General features: G+C 38.6%; 1 protein-coding gene across 1 annotated transcript in view; it reads left to right on the top strand.

The window, feature by feature from the left end:
* Positions 1–19,036, top strand: part of SPTLC2 (serine palmitoyltransferase long chain base subunit 2) — a 127,594-nt gene that overhangs the window by 103,305 nt on the left and 5,253 nt on the right. The window contains exons 10-11 of the mRNA XM_007184536.3: positions 2,281–2,416; positions 5,155–5,284. Coding sequence (XP_007184598.1) covers positions 2,281–2,416; positions 5,155–5,284 — 266 coding nt within the window. The remainder of the gene's footprint in view (positions 1–2,280; positions 2,417–5,154; positions 5,285–19,036) is intronic.

Here is a 19,036-nt window from a genome sequence, read left to right as displayed (position 1 = left end):
ATACCGCTCTGCTGTCAGTCCTCTCTCCATTCCCTGGCAACCACTAATCTGTTTTCTATCATTGTAATTATATCTTTTTAAGAATTTCCTATAAATGAATTCACAAGAGTATAGTCTTTAGTGTCTGACTTATTTCATTTAACATAATCCTTTTGAGATTCATCATTTTTGCATGTATCTGTTGTTCCCTTTTTATGTATTTTCTTTCTCCATCATGTTTCTTCTACTTTTCTGAATGTATGGAGTATATTTATAATAGCATTTTTATATCCTTGTCTGCTAATATTCTGTCATTTCTGGTCTGTTTCTGTTGATAGACCTTTCTCCTAGTTGGTGGGTCATATTTTCCTGTTTCTTTGAATGCCTAGAATTTTTTATTATACATCACACATTGTGAATTTTACATTACTAGGGGCTGCATTTTGTATTCATTTAGGTAATAATGTTGGACTTTGTTCTTGGAATCAATTGGATCCTTTTAAGACTTGCTTTTAAGGGGTGTTAGGGTGGGCCAGAGCAACTTTTAGTCTAGGGCTAATTTAGCTCCACTACTAATGTGATTCTGAGGTCTTTCCATTTTGGTTGGTGAAAATAGAAGCTATTCCCAAGTGTATGAGTGCTGGGAATTGTTCAGTCTGCTGCTTTCTGTTGGAGCTTTCTCCAGCCCCTCATAGTTTCTTCTCATACGTGTTCAGATCAGCACTTTGCCAAATGCTCTTCTGTAGACCCCCAAAGGTCTCTCTGTGCACCTTCCTCCGCTCCTGTTTTGTGCCCAGTAAATTCTAGCCACCTTAGCCTCCCTAACTCCAAAATCTGATGTCTTCGACTGACAAGACTAGGTCCCCACTCCTGGAGCAGCCCGGGACCTGTCTCCAGGTGGTATGGGGACAATCCAGAGACTCGCTTCTGTTTTCCCTTCTCTCCAGCAGCACAGTCCTCCACTGCCTGGGGCCCAATGTCTGAAAACCATTTTGTAATATACTCTGTCCAGCTTTCTATTGTTTACAAGCAGGAAAGAAAATCCGGTTCCTGGTACTCTTTCAGGGCTGGAAGTGGAAGTCTCTTATTCTAAATGTAGAGTAAGCATGTGTTCGTATTTCTAGGGGAAAATTAGGGTACGTGGCTCATCAACTGTCAACATAAACTTAACATACTTTAATGTCTGCTTTAATATGTGTAAGATGTATGTCATAACTTAAGTGATGTTCTTCAGTGTTCACACTAAACTAATCTAAGCTTGTATGTGCTTCTCTGGTCAACTTGAAATTATTTACATAAAGAGTATTAATTTGGGGTTATTTGTAGCAAACTTATCTAGAGTAGTTTCCCATCAATGACGGATATGTTAGTGTTTTGATTCTAAGGACATTTGTTAGTCACCTGTATTTGCAATTGATTAACTTACCTTTGAGCTGTATGGTTGTATTTTTTAAAATATGAATTTGCTGGCTTTCTAATATATGTGAAAATGACTGCAGCCTTTTCTTATTTGTGAGCATTTGTGATTTAGAAAACCATAAAACAGTTCTTAGCCCTTTGCAAGCTGATCTTTTGAATTTATATCTTGCTCTCTGTAACAGAACGATTGTTTTTGGACATCTGTTCATAGACTGACCTACCATAAAGTCAAAACCAGGCCATATATTTAGTCAATCAGCAGTTAGAAAAATGTGTGTCTTAAGCCATTTGTGTTTTAGGGAAGATGAACAAAGTAGGATTAAAAATATGATTTTTACATTATTATATGTGTATGCTATTGTTGTCTGGTAGAAGTTTTAGGGAAATGGTAACATAAACTCAAACTCTTAAGAGGAAAATGTGGGGCTCTGAATGGTTCTGTCTCTGGTCTTCTAGTCAACTGTGCCACTCATTATTGTGTAACTGTAGGCCAGTCACAACCTTTGTGAGTCTCCTAATATATAAAATGAAAATGATAATAATTATCCAAACTACTGTAAAGGGGTGGTAGAGTGTTAAATGAGGTAGTATCAATGAAAATGTTTGAAGATGCTAATGTGCCATGGAAATACTGGTCATTAAACTTTATTTTGTACATTACTATAAAATCTGCTATCAACACCTACTATGACAGAATACAAACGCAAGATATATTTGTTTCTACTTATATTCCATACAGTTTACTGTGCAAAAGTATTTTATATGGGAAAGGAAGAAACAAAACATAGAATTGATTGATAGAATAGAGATGGAGGAGATTGCTGTCTTTTTCCACTTCTTCATTCTTCGTATTATTTTGTTTCCCTCCCCATGATTTTCCAGGCAAAGAGTGTATACAGCAGTTAGCTGAAAACGTCAGATATTTCAGGAGACGTCTGAAAAATATGGGCTTCATCATCTATGGAAATGAAGATTCTCCAGTGGTGCCTCTGATGCTCTACATGCCAGCCAAAATTGGGTACCTTTTTGCAGATTACAGATTGCCCTCTTATTAGACTTAAGGTTTACCATGATGTGAGACCAGGCTTATATATTTTGTTAGGTAAAATTGTCTTGGCCTCATTATGTTAACCTTCGTTTGCTAGATCTGCCGTAGCTTAAACAAGTGGATTCCAATTTGTAAAATATGTTAACTTGTTAGTCTTTCCTTAAACAAACATTTGAGTTTAATGCACTCTTCTGGGGGATTGAGATAGATCAGTGAACAAAACACAGAAAAATCCATGTCCTTGTGGAGTTTATGCTCTACTGGGGCAAGAGTCAGACAAACGTAATAAATAAGGAAATTATGTAATATGCCAGAAGGTGTTAAGGGCTATAGGAAAAAATAGAGCAGGATATGGGGTTTGAGAGTGCACTGTGGGTGGGCAGATTACAGTATTAAATGGGGTGGTCACCCTGGAGAGCCTCAGTGGTAAGGGAAGATGACATCTGAGCTTGAACTAGCTGAGCAAGTTAGCCACTTGAAGCAAGAAGCTCCTGTGCAAAGGCCACAATGCAGGAACATACTTAGCTGATGGAAGACTAGCAGGAGGTGAGTGGAGCTGAAGTGCAGTGCCCAAGGGGGACCAGTGAGCCATGAGGTCAGCCGTGTTATTGCACAGTTACCAGATGTGCACTTTACACCAGCCTCTCTGGCTTGTGCAAGGCGTATATAATGGAAATCTTTGCCCTGGAATAGCTTTCAGTGTATTTGAGAAGTACAGATGTATAACGAAACCAAAATATATTTGAAAAGCAGATATGAAGTGGACAAATCTAATTATTTGCCAAATAATTATGTGCAAAATTGCACCAGAGATATAAAATAAAGGAGTCAGACTTCCCTGGTCGCGCAGTGGTTAAGAATCCGCCTGCCAATGCAGGGGACACGGGTTCGAGCCCTGGTCCGGGAATATCCCACATGCTGCGGAGCAACTAAGCCTGTGTGCCACAACTACTGAGCCTGAGCTCTAGAGCCCGTGAGCCACAACTGCTGAGCCCATGTAACACAACTACTGAAGCCCGCGCGCCTAGAGCCTGTGCTCCGCAACAAGAGAAGCCACCCCAGTGAGAAGCCCACGCACCGCAACGAAGAGTAGCCCCCACTTGCCGCAACTAGAGAAAGCCCGTGCGCAGCAACAAAGACCCAACACAGCCAAAAATAAATAAATAAATAAATAAATAAATTTATTTAAAAAATAAAATAAAGGAGTCATCTGCGTAGTATAGGTTCAGTAAAAAAGGCACATCTTTTCAGATTTGTGAGTTTTGGCTGGATTGTAAATATAAAATTGAGTAAGGATCATTTCTCAGGTTTAATGGAACTCATTAAAGGAGCAAATATTTTTATTCATCTTTGAATCCCCAGTGCCCACCACAGCCCCTCGCACTCAGTAAATGTTGATTAAAGTGAATATAGGAGGGAAAATTAAATCAGGGAACCTGGAAGTATGGTGATTCCAAAGTTAGTGAAGGGGGGATATTGGGAAAGGGTGCTCATTGAGGGAAAAAGAGGAGTTTAGTTTCCAGTAGGAAGTCATATGGGCAATTGGCATTATGGCCTTCAGAGGAGATGGAGGAAATGATGGAATCCTACACCAAAGCAGAGGTGTAGGATTTCCCTCATTCTTCTTTAAATGGAATTATCATCATAAATAAACTCAAAAAGTTACCTGTTCTGGAGGATTGACTTAGTCTAGAACCCTTTCTTTAGAGAGGATTGTGTCTAATTTATTCTATACAGGTGAAACTGACTTTGTACATTATAATTAAGATTTAGAGAGAGTAAGGCAGAATTGGAATAAAGCACTAGACAGTTCGGGAGCATGTGCTAAAGATGCAGGACTTGGCCTGACACAAAGGAAATACATTGAAGAGGATGTACTGTTACTAGGAGTGGGGAAAGCTGGTGCTATTACTAAAGTGAGTGGAATTTTTTTATTCTCAAACAAATGCTTTAAACAGCTAAGGGAAAAGTCAAAAAGGAATAAGGTAGGTCAACAAGAGAAAAGGACAAAGAATAACGTAATTTAGTGAATAACAACATTTACATGAAAGTTAGAATTGTGTTAATTGGGCAAGATACAGATGTAGAGTAAGGTCACATGCCGCGAGTTTGTCTTGGAATGGGGGGTTAAACAAGAACTGTGTGGTCTTGGGTGGTCATCTGAAGGCTGGGGATGAGCTGGCCTCACAAACACCAAAGGAAACCCTGAATTACAAAGGCAGCTCAACACTTAAGTCGATCCAAAAAATGCCTGGTCTGGAAGGCTAGTGCTTGGCCTTTCTGCCAGCAGAAAGATGTCCAGATCCTTTGCATCCTTAATCTTAAGAATTTTTTAAACTGCCAAGCCTAACATTTCAAGGACCTGGTTTTAAACTCAAGTTCATTTTGAAACCTCTGAACCACTGTTACATGTCAGTGACACCTTAAGGCTACAGTTGCAAATTACTTTAGGCAAGCCCTATTAAAAATTGGTCTGTGCCAACAATATTCTTTCACCTTTCTGAAGGAAACCATTTGGGAGAAGACCACTTTAGGATTGAATAAAAGAAGTCTTTGTAAACTGTCAATTTTAACTTTCATAGAAGTTAGAAGAAATTCCTAATAGAACTGTCTAGTGCCTGTATCACCCAAGAGTTTACATCATTCAGGCCTTTGTACTGTGTGCTTTATTATTCTTCCTGGTTTCTTTTCTTGTTTTCCCTCTGCAGCGCCTTTGGACGGGAGATGCTAAAGCGGAATATCGGTGTAGTTGTGGTAGGATTTCCTGCTACCCCAATCATTGAGTCCAGAGCCAGGTTTTGCCTGTCGGCAGCTCATACCAAAGAAATGCTTGATACTGTAAGTAGACACTTTCACTTTGATATAAACATACCTTATACTAAGAAAGCCTGTATATCAGATGAAATTAATCATCTGTTGGTCCTGATGTTCTTTGAGCACCTGAGATATTTACTGGTAAAGTAGAGGAGGCAGTGCACAATGCTGCTTAATACATTGCTATTTACAAAAAATTGCAAAACTGTTAGCATCACCCACCAGACTCTGCATGATCAGGGCTCTAGGGAATTTTCTGGCTTCATCTTGTTCTACTCTCTCTCTCATTATGATCTCTACAGCTCTACATTCTCTTTCTACTCTAGCCATTTCTCCTCTGAGCTTTCTTGTGTGTTGTTCTGTCTGTGGCAGTTTCTCTCTTGACCTTTCTCTCCCCTTTGCCTGGCTGACTGCTACTCATTCTTAACATAAAAGAAAACTTAAAAGAAACTTGCTCAAGGGTTTTCCCAAACCCTCTTGGCTAGATATTTCTGGAAATCCTAAGACTCTCCCCTAGGAAATTCTTTACACCTGTTATTATTTAATGGCAATCTTTACCATTAGATAAATCTTTAGGAGGGACTAAGTCTATCTTTAGGAGGGACTAAGTCTATTTTTCTCATTCTGTATCCCCAGGACCTACCACAGTGCCAGGCACATAGTAGGAGCTCATAATTATTACTGAATGTAATTATTTATGGTCTCTTAATATGTTCTCATCTCTTGATATTCTCTTAATATGCTATTATTTCACACCTGAGACTTCAGACTTTTTTTTAGCATTTTTTATTTAATTTTTTTTTTTTAGAATTTCTAGTGTATTTTTCCCTTTTGAATTTTTTCTTATCCTTCTGTTGGTTTATTTTGCTATTATTTTCTAACTTTTTGATTTAGATATGGATTTTCCAATGAACACCATGTCAGTGGAATTCCACATATTTTAGTAAAGCACACCTTCATATCAATATCAATATTTCTAATGTTTTTCTTATTTCTCTCTGAATTAGGATTGGCTTATTAATTTTTTTAAAATATTTATTTTATTTTTGGCCACATTGGGTCTTAGTTGCGGCACGCAGGATCTTCGTTATGGCATGTGGGATCCTCCGCTGCGGTACACAGGCTTCTCTCTAGTTGTGGCATCTGGGCTTAGTTGCCCCGCAGCATGTGGGATCTTAGTGCCCCGACCAGGGATCAAAGGTGCATCCATTATACTTTTAAATTCTAGTCCCTCTAATATGTATATTGGATAACATGATGACTTTAGATTTTATTTCCCTAATCACAAATGTTGTTGAACCTTTTTTTTTTAATGTGCTCAGTTGCCATCTGTGTATCTTCTGTGATAAAATATCTGTACAAGTTTATGTCCAAGTTTCATTGTTTATCTTTTATTTTCATATTATCAAGTTTTTAGAGGTCTTTTAGACTATTATTCATATTCAGCATCATTTTTTGAAAAAAGGCTATCATTCCTCCATGTGTTTTCCTTAACAACTTTGTCAAAAATCAGTTGAATATATTGTGTAAATTCATTTCTGAAAACTCTGTTCTGTTTCATTGATTTAGGTGTCTATCTTCTCACCAGTATCTTGATTATTTTTATTTTTTTTTTAATTTTTATTTTATATTGGAGTATAGTTGATTTACAATGTTGTGTTAGTTTCAAGTGTACAACAGTGATTCAGTTTATACATATACATATATCTATTCTTTTTCAGATTCTTTTCCCATATAGGTTATTAGAGAGGAGTGAGTAGAGTTCCCTGAGCTATACAGTAGGTCCTTGTTATCTATTTTATATATAGTCGTGTGTATATGTCAATCCCAAACTCCTAATTTATCCCCCACCCCAACCTTTCTCCTTTGGTAACCATAAGTTCGTTCTCTAAGTCTGTGAGTCTATTTCTGTTTTATAAATAAGTTCATTTGTATCATTTCTTTAGATTCCACATATAAATGTTATCATATGATATTTCTCTTTCTCTGACTTCACTTAGTATGATAATCACTAGGTCCATCCATGTTGCTGCAAATGGCATTATTTCATTCTTTTTTATGGCTGAGTGATATTCCATTGTATATATTACCACATCTTCTTTATCCATTCCTCTGTTGATGGACATTTAGGTTGTTTCCATGTCTTGGCTATTGTAAATAGTGCTGCTAGGAACATAGGGGTGCATGCATCTTTTTTAATTTTCGTTTTGTCTGGATATATACCCAGGAGTGGGACTGCTGGATCATATGGTAGTTCTAGTTTTAGTTTTCTGAGGAACCTCCATACCGTTTTCCACAGTGGCTGCACCAACTTACATTCCCACCAAGAGTGTAGGAGGGTTCCTTTTTCTCCACACCCTCTCTAGCATTTATTGTTTGTAGACTTTGTAGACTTTTTTTTTTGAAGTGTGTGCAGTGGTGAAGAGTACCATGATGTCTAGTCAAGTCTGGTCCACTGTCTTTTTTTTTTTTTTGGCTGCCTTGGGTCTTCATTGATGCACCCGGGCTTTCTCTAGTTGCGGTGAGCAGGGGCTACTCTTTGTTGCAGTACGTGGGCTTCTCGTTGCGGTGGCTTCTCTCATTGTGGAGCACGGGCTCTAGGTGCGTGGGCTTCAGTAGTTGTGGCACGCAGGCTCAGTAGTTGTGGCTCACAGGCTCTACAGCACAGGCTCAGTAGTTGTGGCCCATGGGCTTAGTTGCTCTGTGGCATGTGGGATCTTCCCAGACCAGGGCTCGAACCTGTGTCCTTTGCATTGGCAGGTGGATTCTTAACCACTGCACCACCAAGGAAGCCCTGTTAGTAGACTTTTTGATGATGGTCATTCTGACCGGTGTGAGGTGATACCTCATTGTAGTTTTGATTTGCTTTTCTCTAGTAATTAGTGATGTTAAGCATCTTTTCATGTGCTTTTTGGCGCTCTCTGTGTCTTCTTTGGGGAATTGTCTGTTTAGATCTTTGCCCATTTTTTGATTGCGTTGTTTGTTTTTGTGATATTGAGCTGCGCGAGCCATTCGTGTATTTTGGAAATTAATCCCTTGTCGGTTGCACCACTTGCAAATATTTTCTCCCATTCTGTGGGCTGCCTCTTTGTTTGTTTATTTATTTATTTATTTGGCTGCGTTGGGTCTTCATTGCTGCATGCAGCCTTTCTCTAGTTGGCGGCGAGTGGGGTCTACTCTTCATTGTGGGGCATGGGCTTCTCATTGCGGTGGCTTCTCTTGTTGCAGTGCATGGGCTCTAGGCATGCAGGCTTCAGTAGTTGTAGCACGTGGACTCAGTAGTTGCGGCACGTGGGCTCTAGGTCACACGGGCTTCAGTAGTTGTGGCACATGGGCTCAGTAGTTGTGGCTCACAGGCTCTAGAGCACAGGCTCAGTAGTTGTGGTGCATGGGCTTAGTTGCTCCGCAGCATGTGGGATCTTGCCAGACCAGGGACCAAACCCGTGTCCCCTGCATTCGCAGGTGGATTCTTAACCACTGTGCCACCGGGGAAGTCCTGTCTCTTTGTTTGATTATGGTTTCCTTTGCTGTGCAGAAGCTTTTAAGTTTAATTAGATCCCATTTGTTTATTTTTGTTTTTATTTTCATTACTCTAGGAGGTGGATCCAAAAAGATATTGCTGCGATTTATGTCAAACAGTGTTCTGCCTATGTTTTCCTCTAAGAATTTTATAGTATCTGGTCTTACATTTAGGTCTTTAATCCATTTTGAGGGTTTTTTTGGATATGCTGTTAGAGAATGTTCTGATTTCATTCTTTTACATGTAACTGTCCAGTTTTCCCAGCACCACTTATTGAAGAAATTGTCTTTTCTCCATTGTATATTATTGCCTCCTTTGTTGTAGATTAATTGACCTTAGGTGTGTGGGTTTATTTCTGGGCTTTCTGTCCTGTTCTGTTGATCTGTAAGTCTGTCTTTGTGCCCATACCATGCTGTTTTGATTACTGTAGCTTTTGTCGTATAGTCTGAAGTCAGTATAGCCTGATTCCTCCAGGTCCATTTTTCTTTCTCAAGATTGCTTTGGCTATTCAGAGTCTTTTATGTCTCCATACAAATTTTAAGATTTTTTGTTCTAGGTCTGCAAAAAATGCCCTTGGTGATTTGATAGGGATTGCATTGAATCTGTAGATTGCCTTGGGTAGTATAGTCATTTTGACAACATTGATTCTTCCAATCCAAGAACATGGTTTATCTTTCCATCTGTCTGTGTCATCTTTGATTTCTTTCATCAGCGTCACATAGTTTTCAGAGTACAGGTCTTCTGCCTCCTTAGGTAGGTTTATTCCTAGGTATTTTATTCTTTTTGATGTGACAGCAAATGGGATTGTTTCCTTAATTTCTCTTTCTGATCTTTTGGTGTTAGTGTATAGGAATGCAAGAGATTTCTGTGTATTAATTTTGTATCCTGCAACTTTACCAAATACATTGATGAGCTCTAGTAGTTTTCTGGTAACATCTTTAGGATTTTCTATGTATAGTATCATGTCATCTGCAAACAGTGACAGTTTTACTTCTTTTCCAATTTGGATTCCTTTTATTTTGTTTTCTTCTCTGATTGCTGTGTCTAGGACTTCCAAACCTATGTTGAATAAAAGTGGCAAGAGTGGACATCATTGTCTTCTTACTGATCTTAGAGGAAATGCTTTCAACTTTTCACCACTGAGTATGATGTTAGCTGTGGGTTTGTCATATATGGGCTTTACTATGTTGAGGTAGGTTCCCTCTTCTTTTGGCTGCACTATGCGGCTTGTGGGATCTCAGTTCCCCAACCAGGGATCAAGCCCAGGCCACTACAGTGACAGCACTGAATCCTAACCACTAGGCCACCAGGCAACTCCCAGAAGTAGGCTCCCTCTGTGCTCACTTTCTGGAAAGTTTTTATCATAAATGGCTGTTGAATTTTGTCAAAAGCTTTTTCTGCATCTACTGAGATGATCATATAGTTTTTATTCTTCAATTTGTTAATGTGGTGTATCACACTGATTGATTTGCGGACATTGAAAAATTCTTGTATCCCTGGGATAAATCTCACTTGGTCATGGTGTATGGTCCTTTTAATGTATCATTGGATTCAGTTTGCTAGTATTTTGTTGAGGATTTTTGCGACCATGTTCATCAGTGTTACTGGCCTGTAATTTTCTTCCATTGTGGTATCGTTGTGTGGTTTTGGTATCAGGGTGATAGTGGCCTTATAGAATGAGTTAGGGAGTGTTCCTTACCCTGCAAATTTTGGGAATAGTTTCAGAAGGATAGGTGTTAACTCTTCTCTAAATGTTTGATAGAATTCACCTGCAAACCCATCTGATCCTGGACTTCTGTTTGTTGGGAGTTTTTATACACACACAGACACACAGACACACACACACACACACACACATATAAAGTATTTTTATTTTTATTTATTTATTTTTTGGCCACGCTGCATGGTATGTGGGATCCTAGTTCCCCGACCAGGGATCGAACCCACACCCCCTGCGTTGGAAGTGCGGAGGCTCAACATTGGACCACCAGAGAAGTCCCTGTTGGGAGTTTTTTAACCACAGTTTCAATTTCAGTACTTGTGATTGGTTGGTTCATATTTTCTGTTTCTTCCTGAATCAGTCTTGGGAGATTGTACCTTTCTAAGAATTTGTCCATTTCTTTTAGGTTGTCATTTTATTGGCATATAGTTGCTTGTAGTAGTCTCTTATGGTCCTTTGTATTTCTGTGGTGTCAGTTGTAACTTCTCCCTTTTCATTTCTAATTTTATTGATTTGAGCCCTCTCCCTTTCTTCTTGATGAGTCTGTCTAAAGGTTTATCAATTTTGTTTATCTTTTCAAAGAACCAGCTTTTAGTTTCATTGATCTTTTCTATATTTTTTTTTAGTCTGTATTTCATTTATTTCTGCTCTGATCTTTATGATTTCTTTTCTTCTACTAACTTTGGGTTTTGTTTGTTCTTTCTCTAGTTGCTCTAGGTGTTAGGTTAGGTTGTTTCTCTGAGGTTTTTCTTATTTCCTGAGGTAAGCTTGTATTGCTGTAAAGTTCCCTCTTAGAACTGCTTTTGCTGTGTCCTGTAGGTTTTGGATCATCGTGTTTTCATTTGTCTCTAGGTATTTTTTGATTTCCTCTTTGATTTCTTCAGTGATCCATTGCTTGTTTAGTAGCATATAGTTTAGCCTCCACTTGTTCGTGTTTTTTACAGTTTTTTTTTTTTTTTTTGTAATTGACTTCTAATCTCATAGCATTGTGGTCAGAAAAGATACTTTGATTTCAGTTTTCTTAAATTTACTGAGGCTTGCTTTGTGGTCCAGCATGTGATCTATCCTGGAGAAATGTTCCATGTGCACCTGAAAAGAATGTGTATTCTGCTGCTTTCAGATGGAATGCTCTATAAATATCAATTAAGGCCATCAAATACAATGTGTCATTTAAGGCCTGTGTTTCCTTATTGATTTTCCGTCTGGATGATCTGTTCATTGATGTAAGTGGGGTGTTAAAGTTCCCTCACTATTATCATGTTATTGTTGACTTCCCCTTTTATGGCTGTTAGCATTTGCCTTATATATATTGGGGTGCTCCTATGTTGGGTGCATAGATATTTCTAATTGTTATATCTTCTTCTTTGATTGATCCCTTGATTATTATGTAGTGTCCTTCCTTGTCTCTTGTAACATTCTTTATTTTAAAGTCTATTTTGTCTGATATGAGTATTGCTACTCCAGCTTTCTTTTGAATTCCATTTGTATGGAATACCTTTTTCCATCCCCTCACTTTCACTCTGTATACATTCCTAGATCTGAAGTGGGTCTCTTGTAGACAACACGTATATGAGTATTGTTTTTGTATCCATTCAGCCAGTCTGTGTCTTTTGGTTGGAACATTTAATCCATTTACATTTAAGGTAATTATCCATATGTATGTTTTTATTACCATTATGTTAATTGTTTTGGGTTTGTTTTCATAGGTCTTTTTTCTTCCCTTCCTCTTCTGTTCTCTTGTTATTTGATGACTATCTTTAGTGTTGTGTTTGGATTCCTTTCTTTTTTGTTTGTGTGTACCTGTTGTAGGTTTTTGGTTTGCAGTTACCATGAGGTTTTGATATAGCAGTCTATCTATAAACAAGATTGTTTTAAGTTGCTGGTCTCTTAATTTCAAATGCATTTCCAATATCCTGCATTTGTACTCTCCTCACGATTGTTGGTTTTGATAATCGTATTTGTGTGTGGATGATTTCCTACCTTTACTGTATGTTTGCCTTTACTAGTGAGCTTTCCCATTTGTAATTTTCTTGTTCCTAATTGTGGCCTTTTCTTTTCAACCTAGAGAAGTTCCTTAAGCAATGTTGTAAACCTGGTTTGGTGGTGCTGAATTCTGTCAACTTTTGCTTGTCTGTAAAGCTTTTGATTTCTCCGTCAAATCTGAATGAGAGCCTAGCTGTGTAGAGTATTCTTGGTTGTAGGTTTTTCCCTTTCATCACTTTAAATATATTGTGCCACTTCCTTCTAGCCTGCAGAGTTTCTGGTGAAAAACTCAGCTGATAACCTTATGGAGAGTCCCTTGTATGTTATTTGTTGCTTTTCCCTTGTTGCTTTTAATATTTTCTCTCTGCCTTTAATTTTTGTCAATTTGATTAATATGTGTCTCAGCATGTTCCTCCTTGTTTTTATGCTGTATGGGATTCTGCACTTCCTGGAGTTGGGTGACTTTTTTTTCCCATGTTAGGGAAGTTTTTAGCTATTATCTCTTCATATATTTTCTTAGGCCCTATCTCTCTCTCTTCCCCTTCTGGGATCCCTGTAATGCGAATGTTGGTGTGTTTAATGTTGTTCCAGAGGTCTCTGAAATTGTCCTCATTTCTTTTCATTCTTTTTTCTTTATTCTGTTCTGCTGCAGTGTTTTCCACCATTCTGTCTTCCAGCTCACTTATCCGTTCTTCTGCTTCATTTATTCTGTTATAGATTCCTCCTAGTGTATTTTTCATTTCAGTTATTGTACCATTCAACTATGTTTGTTTGTTCTTTATATCTTCTAGCTCTTTGTAATACATTTCTTGTACCTTCTCAGTCTGTGCCTCCATTCTTTTTCAGGTAGATTGCTATCTCCACTTGACTTAGTTGTTCTTCTGGGGTTTTATCTTGTTCCTTCTGTGGAACATATTCCTCTGCCGTCTCATTTTGTCTAACTTTATGTGTTTGCAGTCTCCATTCCACAGACTGCAGGGTTGTAGTTACTCTTCCTTCTGGTGTCTGCCCCCTAGTGGGTGAGGCTGGTCTAGAGGCTTGTGCAGGCCTCCTGGTGGGAGGGACTGGTGCCTGCCCACTGGTGGGTAGAGCTGGGTCTTGTCCCTCTGGTGGACAGGGCCATGTCAAGGGGTGTGTTTAGAGGCAGCTGTGGGCTCAGGAAGACTTTAGGCAGCCTGTCTGCTGATGGTTGGGGCTGTGTTCTCACTGTATTGGTCGTTTGGTCTGAGGCGTCCCGGCACTGGAGCCTACAGGCTGTTGGGTAGGGCCAGGTCTTGGTGTCAAAATGGCAGACTCCCAGAGAGCTCATGCCAATGAGTACTCCCCAGTACTTCCACCACCAGTGTCCTTGTCCCCACAGTGCGCCACAGCCGCCCCCCCACCTCCCCAAGCGACCCTCCGAGACCAGCATGTAGGTCTGGCCCTGACTTCTGTGTAGTCACTGCTTTTTCCCCTAGGTCTTGGTGCTCATGAGACCTTGTGTGTTCCTTCCAAGAGTGGAGTTTCTATGATCAAGTCCCACTGGCCTTCAAAGCCAAGTGCTCTGGGGGCTTCTCCTTCCGATGCCAGACCCTCAGGCCGGGATGCCTGATGTGGGGCTCAGAACTCTCATTCCTGTGGGAGAACCTCTACCATGTAATTATTTTCCAGTTTGTCGGTCACCCACCCGGTGGGTATGGGATTTGATTATATTGTGAATGCACCCCTCCTACCATCTCATTGTGGCCTTTTCTTTGTCTTTGGATGTAGAATATCTTTTTTAGCAGGTTCCAGTGTTTTTTGTCCATGGTTGTTCAGCAGTTACTTGTGATTTTGGTGTTTTCGTGAGAGGGGGTGAACTCAAGTCCTTCTATTCCACCATCTTGTCTCCAACATCTTCAAGATTTCAGACTTTACATAAGTATTACTTTCTGAGAGTTTATAGAGCTCTAGAACATATTTGCATAAAATTAGTTGATAGAAATATCAGAATATTAATTCATTGGAGAGCTACTAATCTTAAAGAATATTATGAATGCATGTTTTTAAAAGTTTAATTGACATTTTAATTTTCTTAACTGCTAAAGATTTTGATTTTTCTTCCCTATTTCTTCATAGCAAAACTTCTACCAGTATGAGTATATTCTTAATCTTCTTCTGACACTGAAATTGAATTCAGTTTATTGATACTGTATCTTTGTTTTTCTTCTTTTTTATTTTGATTGTACCTTTCGGATTTTTTCCAATAGATTTTCTTTCCCTTTACTCAAAAATCTTACTGGTGAATTTCTTCATTGATTATTTTTTAACCCAGTAATATCAACTTTTCTTCCACTCTACTTTATTTGGGTGTTTAGGAGTTTCAGCACACCTTTTAAAAAATATCTGTATCATTAAATGCAATGGCTATAGTAATTAACTGTGTTTTCTAACAGGTTTTACTCCTGATAACTGTACACATTCAAGAAATCATTTAGGGACTTCCCTGGTGGTCCAGCGGTTAAGACTCCACACTCCCAATGCAGGGGGCCCAGGTTCAATCCCTGGTTAGGGAACTAGATCTAGCATGCCACAACTAAGAGCCCACATGCTGCAACGAAGATCCCGTGTGCCACAACTAAAGACCTGGCCCAGCCAAATAAATAAATAATTTTTTTTAAAAAAGAGAGAAATAATTTAGATGTAACCAGTATATCTTGGTAGATTTCTGTTGCCAACAAACGTGTTTACCAGTTGAGAGTGCTAATATTTTTCTCATAACATCCACTTGCAGGATTATTTGACTTTGCCTTCCATCTAGGTTTTTTTTAAGCATAAAGTGCATTTTTTGAAACCACAGGTTTGTTGAAGTTATTTTGTCTTATGATTTTTTTATGGAAGTAAACATGAACATTATGAGATAAAAACGAACTTTCATTTATTAATGGGCCCCGTGACATGATTCTGTATATAGAAAATGCTATACAATTCACACACAAAAAACTAATCTGCTAGAGCTAATAAATATATTCAGCAAAATTGCAGAGTAAAAGACACAAAAATTAGTGTATTTCTATACACCGGCAATGAACACATGAAAAGGAGATTAATATTTCATTTACGAGAGCATTCAAAAGAATATACTACCTAGGAATAAATTTAACCAGGGGAGGTGAAAGACTTGCATATTGCTATGAAACATTGCTGAAAGAAATGAAAGAAGATTTAAATAAATGGAAAGATACCCTATGTTCATGGGCTGGAAGATTTAATATTGTTAATATGGAGTACAGCAAGATCTGTAGATCCATTGCAATCCCTATCAAAATTACAATGGCTTTTTTTTTTTTGCAGAAATCGTCAAATTCATATGGAATTGTAGGGGGCCCCAGATAGCCAAAACAATGTTGAAAAAGAAAATAGAAGTTGGGGGACTCAAATTTCCTGATCTTAAAACTTACTTCAAAGCTACAGTAATTGAAACAGTGGAGTACTAGCATAAAGATAGACTTATAGACCAATGGAATAGAATTAAGAGTCAAGAAATAAATCCAAACATCTATGGCTAATTGATTTTCAACAAGGGACTAAGACTAGTTAATGGGGAAAGTATAGTCTCTTCAACCAGTGGTTCTGGACAGCTGGATAACCACGTGCAAACGAATGAATTTGTACCCTTACAACATGGATGAGCCTTGAAAACACTATGCTAAGTGAAAGAAGACACAGAAGACCACATTTATATATGAAATGTCTGAAATAGGCAAATTCATTGGGTCAGAAAATAGTTTGCTGATTGTCAGGGCCTGGGAAAGGAGGAATGAGGATATGAGTATGGGGTTTATTTTTTGAGGTGATAATGCTTTAAAATTAGATAGTGATGAAAGTTGTACAACTCTGTGAATTTACTCAGAAGCACTGAATTGTAAACTTTTAAAAAGATGAATTTTTTGGCATGTGAATTGTATCTCAATAAAGCTATTATTTTTTAAAAGAAGAAGAGCAAGCTTATTAGCTCAGGGGTGCACAACTATCCTAGAATATTCTCTCATTCAAGGGCCATACTCAACCCTAAATTAACATGTTTTTTCCCTAAGAACCCATCTTACCCTGTGATCCGGAGGTTCAGTGTAAGTGTAGACTATTTGTTAACAATTGGTACTTGTAATGCTTCATTATTCCTAATCTAACCAGGTAACCCCCACATCATGACGGGCAGTTTCTAGTTACAATTTTATCTCTTTTTTTTCTTTTTAATATTTATTTATTTATTTATTTGGCTCTACCGGGTCTTTAGTTGCGGCACACAGCATCTTCGTTGCGGCATGCGGGATGTTTAGTTGCGGCATGTGGACTCTTTTAGTTGTGGCATGTGGGATCTAGTTCCCCATCCAGGGATTGAACTCGGGCACCCTGCGTTGGAAGCACAGAGTCTTAACCACTGGACTACCAGGGAAGTCGCATAATTTTACCTTTTATATAAATAAAACCCATTCATCTGAGATATTTGGTATGGTATCAGTCATAATCTTGTTATCTAGATCCCTTTGGGCTACTGTGGCTTTTTTTCTGTCTCTATTCATTTTCTTTTTTAATTGATGAAAAATATCATGTTCTTCTGAATATCCTTTACTTTGTGATCTTAGTAAGTCATGTATTGTTTTAAATTAATAAATCCTGTATCAGAGGTCAGGGGAATAAACAGTTAATGGGTTCGCTCAGCTGAAATTCAATCTTAAATTGTTTCCATATGGAGCTTTTAATTAAACCTCTTCTCAAAGGTACCACTGTTCTGATAGCATATTGAAGTCCAGCTCTTATTTGCTTTTTATATTTTTCACATTTGGAGTGAAGAGTATTTTTTTCTTATGCTTGAATAAATAAGGAATACTATTTGTTGGTGTTTCTTTTTCCTCTCTACAAACACTGATTTTTTAAAAGTTAAATTTAGGAACAGGTATATGTGTCTATTTACTGATAATCAACTGATTCCCTTTTCTGAACTAGAAGATGTACATTTTCTTATGGAATTACAACCATGAGAGTGGACAGAAGATTTATATGATGTGATGGAAATTTGGAGAGTCACACTTAGGCAATAGGGCTTCTACTGCCCCCATTACCCTTTCTTAGTCTAATGAGATGGTGTCCTAGATAGAGCCATTGTCTCCAGAGCTGAGGCCTATTAGACCCACTAGGCAACATCCACACGTGCTTGGGGAGTGAATAACAGGGCTGGAGAGCTGCCATGAGCTGAAAATGCATTCTGTGACCTGTGCCAGGTGCTTTTATTAGAAAGCCTTAGAATCTAGGATTCCAAAATTTTTGCTGTCTTCCATGGATTTCTCTGAGAGGTATCTGGGGCTTGGAATTTCCTTGTCCTTCCATTAAATATTTTCTAAGAAATTCTGAACACATAATCCCTTTCTTATTATTGTCATTCTCTATTCTGACTCTCTCTGTGTGCTGCTTTTTGGAAAGTTAACTGTGTCAACTATGATTTGTGTACTTTGCTGTATGTATGTATACTTCAACCAGGAGTTGGGTTTTATTTGTTTGTTTTTAAGTACATATAAGAAACCATACACAGATTACCAGGTAGGGCTAGTATTGCAATCAGGAAGAGACTTTTCATTTCATCACTTGTCTTAGTGTTTTAATTTTTATAAGAAACATATTTTCTTTGAAAAATAAAAGAGCAAGTTTTATAGAAAAGAAAGTTATACTGAGATAGAGTTTTGATGGAAAGACAAGATAATCTCTCAATGGTAGGATTTGGGGGTTTAAAATCAAACCTGAGTTTAAATGCTGGCTCTGTTTCTTTCCTTGCTGGCTTCCACTTTTTCTTACTAAGTCTGCACAGCAGCCCACTTTGGGGACTCTCTTCATCTTGCATCTAGGAAGCATCTCAATGCAGACTTCTCATCACTTTTTTGGTAGTGTGATAACAGAAAGAGCAAGTACTGGAGAGTAAAAGGAGAAATGACAAATTATAGCCAGCCTGGCAAATTCAGGGTACATATTCCTTCTTCTTCCAAGCGTGTCATATATTTTTTTTAAATATAGAAATGCTCTTTCTCTTTTTTAAAAATATTTATTTGTTTGTTTGTTTGTTTATGGCTGCGTTGGGTCTTCGTTGCTGCCCGCGGTCTTTCTCTAGTTGCGGCAGGCGGGGGCTACTCTTTGTTGCGGTGCGCGGGCTTCTCATTGTGGTGGCTTCTCTTGTTGTGGAGCACCAGCTCTAGGCGTGTGGGCTTCAGTAGTTGTGGCGCACGAGCTCAGTAGTTGTGGCTCTCAGGCTCTAGAGCACAGGCTCAGTAGTTGTGGCACACGGGCTTAGTTGCTCTGCGGCATGTGGGATATTCCCGGACCAGGGCTCAAACCTGTGTCCCCTGCATTGGCAGGTGGATTCTTAACCACTGTGCCACCGGGGAAGTCCAAGCATGTCCTATTTTGATGAATTATACCCTTTATTCTGCATCCCTGCTCTTCACAACCTGTTCTTCATGGTCAGCCTGATGTCCTTGCTCAAAAAGCAGCTCTTTCCATTGCTAGACTCTAGTCTGCTCAGAGTAAATGCATTGGACACGGTCCC

The sequence above is a fragment of the Balaenoptera acutorostrata genome, chromosome 3 (genome assembly GCF_949987535.1).
Source record: "Balaenoptera acutorostrata chromosome 3, mBalAcu1.1, whole genome shotgun sequence".
Lineage (NCBI taxonomy): Eukaryota > Metazoa > Chordata > Mammalia > Artiodactyla > Balaenopteridae > Balaenoptera > Balaenoptera acutorostrata.
The sequence above is the reverse complement of the archived record's forward strand: the minus strand, read 5'-3'. Positions and strand labels throughout refer to the sequence as shown.